The sequence below is a fragment of the Fulmarus glacialis genome, unplaced genomic scaffold (assembly GCF_000690835.1).
Source record: "Fulmarus glacialis isolate BGI_N327 unplaced genomic scaffold, ASM69083v1 scaffold47709, whole genome shotgun sequence".
NCBI lineage: Eukaryota > Metazoa > Chordata > Aves > Procellariiformes > Procellariidae > Fulmarus > Fulmarus glacialis.
The window spans coordinates 1-558 of NW_009232261.1; the positions used below are offsets into that span (position 1 = coordinate 1).

The 558-nt window shown below is 28.1% G+C and overlaps 1 protein-coding gene across 1 annotated transcript in view; it reads right to left on the reverse strand.

The window, feature by feature from the left end:
* Positions 1 to 17: 17 nt before the first annotated feature.
* RNF212 (ring finger protein 212) overlaps positions 18 to 558 on the reverse strand; it is a gene marked incomplete at its 3' end in the record, with an annotated part of 14,493 nt that continues 13,952 nt past the window's right edge. The window contains exon 8 of the mRNA XM_009584834.1: positions 18 to 63. Coding sequence (XP_009583129.1) covers positions 18 to 63 — 46 coding nt within the window. The remainder of the gene's footprint in view (positions 64 to 558) is intronic.

Genomic DNA, 558 nt, shown 5'->3' on the forward strand with positions numbered 1-558 from the left:
AAAAAAACCCCACTTACTTTCCTCATTGGTGAAGGTACAGGATCAATCTCCATTGACTCCATTCTTACAACAAAGGTCAAAATAAGTATGACATTGTAATAAAAATAACACATTCATTATAATGACTAAAATTACATTATATTCTCATGTTAAATTTGATTAATAATGGAAAAGCATAATACATAATGCATAACACATATAAGTATTTAGGACTTGTTCCAAAACCCACTAGCAGTAAGAAAAATCTATTAATTGATTCTGAGCTTTGGTTTAGACATTTACAGAGAAAGTTATTTTATGATTATCATTGTTATTCTTGTATTTAAGTCAGAATAAATATGCATATTTACATATTTGTCACTTGTCTCCATAACAAGGGCATTCTGAAATTTTATTTTTTATAAAAAATAAAGTCACAGTCACAGATATAGAAATCCTTTAGCTTGAGCAAGCTGTATGTTCAATTTATTTAAAATTTAATGAGCCTTACTGGAATTCATCCCATCTAAATTTAGACAACTACAATGTACATATAGGTGTCCGTACAAGTCATTTAGC